The sequence below is a fragment of the Cinclus cinclus genome, chromosome Z (genome assembly GCF_963662255.1).
Source record: "Cinclus cinclus chromosome Z, bCinCin1.1, whole genome shotgun sequence".
Taxonomy (NCBI): domain Eukaryota; kingdom Metazoa; phylum Chordata; class Aves; order Passeriformes; family Cinclidae; genus Cinclus; species Cinclus cinclus.
Genome location: NC_085084.1, coordinates 25,553,826 through 25,560,687, shown reverse-complemented (window position 1 = coordinate 25,560,687; position 6,862 = coordinate 25,553,826). Strand labels below are relative to the sequence as shown.

General features: G+C 35.2%; 1 protein-coding gene across 1 annotated transcript; it reads right to left on the bottom strand.

Moving 5' to 3' along the window:
• Positions 1 to 1,733: 1,733 nt before the first annotated feature.
• Positions 1,734 to 6,455, bottom strand: NREP (neuronal regeneration related protein). The gene is made up of 3 exons (XM_062513875.1): positions 6,444 to 6,455; positions 5,297 to 5,374; positions 1,734 to 1,856 (listed from the first exon to the last, which is right to left on the bottom strand). Exons 1-3 carry the CDS (start codon positions 6,453 to 6,455, stop codon positions 1,734 to 1,736), a joined length of 213 nt encoding a protein of 70 aa, XP_062369859.1.
• Positions 6,456 to 6,862: the final 407 nt, after the last annotated feature.

Genomic DNA, 6,862 nt, shown 5'->3' with positions numbered 1-6,862 from the left:
ATCCAGATCTGGCATTTAGGTTATCTTGGTAACTGTTGTTTAGCAAGCAGCAAAATGAATCATCTTTTACTTCACCAGATATTCCTGAAACAAACCTCAGGATTCAGGAAAAGAACAGGTGAAAACACTGAGTAACAGGAACCCTGCACTTATTGTAATAAGGAAACAGACACATCACAGCTACCCTTAGAGCTTGCATATTTATTGAACAAATCCTGCTAAAATAGCTGAAATGCATTGGGTACTTGCATTATTAAAGATCACATTGTTACAAAAGCCTGCATTTTCAGCAGTACACAACTGCAACTATACATAAATGCCACAACTGCTGAATATTACCTCTTGCTATATTTACAGCACAGCAGACGTATCTATTCTGTTGGAAAATAAAGTGTACAAGGAAAGGGATACAGAAGGTAAGGAAAGGAGAGGAATCTAGAAGTGCAGTGCATGCATTGGTATTTAACAGTCAGAAGCTAAGACAGTTCAGAACAAGGCCTGCCCTGTAAAAGGAATAGCTAAAAGACAGAATTATATAAAAAATTAAGGTGGGCTTTCAGACTGTGTCTAACACAACAACACTCCATGAGTAGATGATACTGCTTAGTTTTGTGGTTTGTGTTATATTGTGTTTATAGTAGTTTGGGAGCAAGAACAAAAATGTAAAGTCCACATGTTGACACTACTGTGGAAATGTACTCTTTCCCCTTTAGGACTTCTCTTCCCAGAAATTTGCTGTATTTTTCTTACTTTATCCCCTAGTTTATGGATTTGAAGAGGACATTAAAACTTGTCCCTTCTTTAAAAAAGGCTTGTAAGAAAAAAAGACAAAAATCAAGAGATTTTGAGAAGTTGGTGGAAAATTATTGCTCATCTTTCTCCGTAAGGTGGATAGGAGTCAGAAAGGAGATTTTACGAAAATTACAATTTTGTGATTGCTCCCACTATAACTGCATGTTTGTGAGTGGACACTGATAGGGAATCAGTTCCTCACTTGTACACTATAAGTAGTTACTCACCTACAGCACTGAATAAGAAAGCCACACTGAAGACACAAGTAAACAAGTCAATCCAGTCTAAAAAACAACATTCAGAAAAACAAAGTACCAACACCCTCTCAGAACATGGAAATAAAAAATAACTCCATCAGAGCTACCTTGCCAAGGAGCATATTTAAAGTCCGAAATAGCACCATTCATCAGTGTCTCAAATCCCGTGGCAGCATCACAATCACTTACCACAAGGAAACCATGAGTTTCATACTACTTCTATACATCAAAAGAGTACATGGATAAAATATAGAGATATACAGACAATCAATGAAAATAAACTACTAGCTTGTTACATCTAAATGAAAAAAGGGGGACTCTCAGCCTCTGCAAGAAGCAGTTTGGGTTGGTAGAAATGGAGAGAGTGGTTTACCAGTTGTGTGTGAGCTGTGGAGTTTGAGTAGTGAAAGACATTGCTGTGGTAGAACCAGGCCTGAGGACCCACCTGTAATGTTTGTAAACATGGATTCACAGTGTGAAATTCTGAGAGCTTTCACTTGAGTCAAAATGTTAAAAACTAGTTTTCATGGTACACGTTTGTCCACTGTTATTCTATAAAGCAAGGCTCAGAGTCCCATAGTTTCTTCTTACACTTGATGATTTACACAGAAACAATTTCCAATATATGACACCATGACCTCATCAAACCCATAACCATATGTAATACGAATGGAGAAATTATATTTAAAGAGAGTAGAGGTATTTGATTTTGGTAAAATGCTGTCCATAGCCACTTGCTGAAGCCAGGCACGCCCCCTCCTCCTCACTTTTCTTGCGATTCACTTCCTTCGAGATGGGGAGATTTCCCTGTGGGGAGGAAAAAGTGATATTAGTTGTCCTGCTGTTTGGTGGGGTGCTCCCTTCTCTCATCCTTAAGTTTCCATAGTTTCCTAGATTTAGTTCATCCACTAAATATGACTGAAGCACCCAATGCCACAGAGAACAAAGGGTTGTTTGAAAACCAGGCAGTTCTTGGAGCATCTGAGAAAAACCTTTTACCTGGGCGTGAATGAATGCATTTTGCAGTAAAAAATGCAAAAGATCCCACAAAATTATTTATGAAAGATCATCTTAATATTAAGAGAACATTTCCTCATTTTTTAGAAACCTTAACTGTTTAATCAGCTAACATACACTAGTAAGTCACTTCCCATATTAATCCATCAAAAAGAGTACACTATAAACACTGCAGTGTTTTCTTGTTCTAAACAGGTAAGGAAGTGGTGTGCCATATGAGCCAGCTGCCTCAGATAAATCTTTGTTAACCACACATATTAATTGTGCCAGTCAGCAAAGTTCTTAAACAACATTTGAATATATGTTTCATTTTAAACCTCAGAATGAAGCCTAAAGGCTAAGCACATGCCTAAAGTACGTTGCTGATGATATGTCATTATGCAATCTGAAGCAAAAATAATTTGTTTAGCTAGTAATATATCTTAAGGAAAAGAAAAATCTGTGGTTTTTTGTGTTTACATCATAAGAATTGTAATGGAGTTTTATTACTCATATTATTTAGGATGTCTTTGTCACATATGCTCAATTACTCTCATTGCTTAAGAAATTAAAGTTATCTTCTCCAAGTTATTTTTTTTTTCTGTTGTAAGGGTTGTGAATTTGTGAATTAGGAATTAAACACATGGCAGTTTTCCAATGACCAGTAAAGTACAATTTTCAGCAATTTTGCTTTCTTGGCTCTTCAAACCCAGAATTTTCACTGGGATGGTCGTACTTGCTACATTTACTTGCACTGGGAATGAAGCCATCCCATGGCTCTCCCACTGTCTTTATCGCAGTGTACAGGATAAATTCTGCTTTTAGATAGATGAAATTTCTGCACTGCACACAGGAGCAGTTTTCAGGCTGAGCATAGAGCAAAATCCCTTCCTGGAGATAGCTGGTGACCTGTTTCTTTGGGGCATCAAGAAATGAAGGAAAAGAGCAGAATTTGGTCAGTACATACGCAGAAGGGTAAGGAGTTGTAATGCATCTTTGCTAGAGCCAATATGGGTATTTTGCAAGAATTTCAAAATGAGAAAACAACGTTTAATTTTAGTGACTGTGCAAACATGTTTCCTCACAGTACTCTAGAAAATTCCATCTGCATAATAATATTTTTAGTTTTTTTTTTTTACTAAATCTGCTACTTGTGTGTCATTACAGGATACGAAGAGAAAACTAGAAAATTACACATGCAAACAGGCACAATACACTGTCCAAAAGTCTAGGCAAATTTCCAAAAGCATTGTGTTGGGCAGTTCCTTTTCAGCTGTGAAAACAATCTCAGTCCTGAAGTCCTGCCATACAGTCATGAGATATAAAGTCCCATGTGTCCCTTCTAGGTATTGAAATAAATTGTCATTAAGAATTGAAGCCTTTTATATTTGTTGGTTGCATGAAAATAAAAATTAAAAAACCCATCACTTTTATATGAAATAATATATTTTTTTTAATTGATCAGTTTTACTTTATTCTTTCAGAAGTTCATGCTATTAAGCATTGGGTAGATGAAAGTGCTCAGCTGGAGAACTGAAAACTTTCTGCATTTTTTTTCACCAATGTATTCTAATTTATTTTATAGTACAAATGAAAATGTTTATCAAGATGCACAGTTTCTGTTAAAGATGATACTCTGCTGGAAGCTGGACTGTCTGTAATCAATATTATAAGTAATATTCTTTTATACATAATATTATATAATATACTTGTATACAATATTATAAAATTGCTTTTGAATGTCAGTTGTGAAATAAAATTTGAAACTAGTTCTTAAAACTGGTTGTTGTACCAGTACATGCCAAATATATTCTGAAGAATTATATAAAGGCTAGGGAAAAAAAAATATTTTAAAAGCAAGAATCAAGTAACTTTAAAGGGGAAAAATATTTATTATATGTTTTGGCTAGTTGAGAAACCGTTATCCCTTCTGAGAAATTTTTATTTTAAGCTATGTACAGCATAAGCTGTACACAGCTATTCATAAATCCAGTATAATGCAGCCTTGTTGCTATGCTGCACATAGTGCACAGCTTCAGTCCTGTGCTTCAGGAGAAACTTTGTTTAATGATGAATGAGAACTTACTGAAACCTTCTAACTTAATATTTTGAATAAAAATCATCTAGTTATGATGTTTTTTTATTCAAACACACAGCCAATTCACAAAATTAGGAATTTCATTTAATATAAGTATGACACTATAGAGCACATTAATCATGCTCTGGCACGGCTACCAGCCTTCTCAGCTGAATTTTTGGAATACTGTGTATGCTAAGAATGGCAGTACTGCCATATATGCTAGTTTAAAGACAGGCAGGCTGGCACATGAGGCTGCAAATAGCCCACCTATAAACTTTAGGAGTTCCCTTGTAGAGGAAAGAGCGTATAGTGTTACCTGTATGGAGCAATAACAGAGTTCTATTAACAGGGAGCAGAAGCCTAGTTAATAATTGAAACTTAATCAAAACAATTTTCCGTGTGTTTTCATCTTTACTTACCAGTTTGAGCCAGAAATTGAAAAGGAATATGAAAATAAAACAAGTACATCATGTGGTCCTGTGTAATTTGTTATCTTTTACTACTGAAATTTCATGTCCAGTTTCACATTTATTAAACCAGTAATGGTAACAGAATAAAATCTTATTAATGCTGTTTGATGAGGCACATGTTCTGTCTTTATGTTGTGGTACTTCTTGTAAAACTCAGATGAAAATTTTCATGCTTTATATGCTTGTTACTCAAGCCAGGTAAAGCACAAGCAATATACTTAATAAAAGATAAGCAACACCAGCCAGTTCCTTCTGCTGCATTATGATTTACTTTTTCATCTGCATTGTTAGGAAAGCATTGCCAAAATTAAGCATTCAAAACTCAGATGTCAAGCTTGTAAAATCATGAGACAGGCTTGAGAAATACGAGCCTTTGAAAATTAGTATGTTTGCCTTCTGGTGTGCAGCCAGCTAGAGTCCATACTTTCTGCAAGCCTGAAGGTTAAAAAACATAATTATAAAATGAAATCTGAGATCTTCAGTTAACTGCATGGTGCAAGGAGTCAAAAGAAGAAAGAAAAGAAAAACAGAGTTTTTTTTAAGAAAAACAGAGTAACATGAGACTCATGATGAAATCATGAGAGCTGGCTACATTCTTGAAGTGGTTGTAAAATCAAATCCATTGAACTTTATTTTTTTCTGAAAATTTTCATCTTAGCAAACTATTTATTATATGAAAGAAATTACATAAATAACTTTACCTTTGGAAATCCACCAACCCCACGGCTGGTTGGAAAGATCTTCTGGCTTACCCAAATCAGTGAACCCGGCTGATATACCTGTAGTGACATAAATATGTACAAAATCTTACTAACAGTGAGAGATTCATTAAATGCAGTGGTGTTCATGTGACAGACCACATCATTAAAACAACTCTAATGTCAGTAGAGTTTGGCCCAGAGTGTTTAAGGTTTAGTACATATTTTTTGTACCCATGACAACATCTGTCCCTAGAGCATTCCAACTACATTGTTTTATGTTTATCTGCATTCAACTGGCACCTTTTAAAAAAGAAATAATTGAAAAAGTATAGGATGGATTTTTTTTACATGTATCTCTAATAAATTCTTTATAGAGGTTGTAGTAATGAACTTACTGAGGATAATGTGAGAAAACTTGTCCATTCTCTTCTGCCAGAGGTCACTGGCAAAGAGCTGCTTAACGAAGTTCATTATCTTTGAAAACTGCAAGTGACAAGAGCTCCACACCTTTGGTATCCTTTCACAATGAGTGGGGGACTAGAACATGTAACTTTGTAAGATTGTTAAAACAATTGTGATTCTGTGTTAGCTCCCTGTATTTTTCACATTCAAGAAATTCCAATACATTATAAAGCATACAATAGAATAGTTGGCAGCAAGATTTAACAGTTAAGACAGTGTCCTATAATGTCTACAGGAATTTTTTTCTGTGTAAAATGTGTAAGATCCAAAGCTGGGCACTGACTACAGTGGAAGTTAAAGTGAATAAATGCCAAACTAATGCCTCTCAGCTTCAAGATGAATATTCTGAGATATTCAGAATATCTTTTCATCTCAGTCTCAGAGACATTGAAGTGGTCAGGTACAAGTTACATACAATGCTGAAATTCTTAATTTGATTTTCTTTTCTTATTTTTTTATTTTTTCTAATTTTTTTTCTCAATTTTTTCTATTCTTAATTTTTATTTTCAGGGTCTTTCTCCTGGGCTCTTGGTATTTGGTGAATTGAACTCTTTCTGCATGATGCTAGGACGTCAAAATGTCAGTGTTCTGAGCTAGCTGTTATAAATTACACCATTCAGATTTGTTTGCACTTTGGGAATAAAAACTTTCATGGTCACTTAAGTAAGTGCTGGGCCAGTTTTACCTGCTTGCTCATGTATGCATATACTGAAACATGAGAAAAGTTTTCATTTCTGTGGAGGTGTGTGTTGGCTATTAGCTGTCACAACTGGACTAGTTCTATCCTGGAAAAATTATTGGAAGATTATTTAAATCCTCTTCCTAACAGAAAATACTGAACCCTTCTATAATGCAGGACACAGAGGAGAGAAATTTAAAACACACAGCTCAAGGCAGTGCCTGATTTGTACATTGTCCTATGCTTTTCTGCAGTACAAACCACAGTGTTTTCTGCAGATTAAAGCAACAGATTTTTTTTTTTGTATCTGAGGTCTCAGACAAGCCGGTTCAGCTCTCTGGGTGTCTTTGATATAAAATAACCAATGTGTTTCACAGGGCACTCTGTGAATTTGGTTAATGTTCACTCAATATTTGAAACACTGG

Excerpts from the sequence above, each read along its gene's own strand:
- NREP (XM_062513875.1), bottom strand. Across the intron at positions 1,857-5,296 it reads GGGTTGGTGGATTTCCAAAG|GGAAATCTCCCCATCTCGAA; the intron begins GTAAAGTTATTT and ends TCCTCCCCACAG.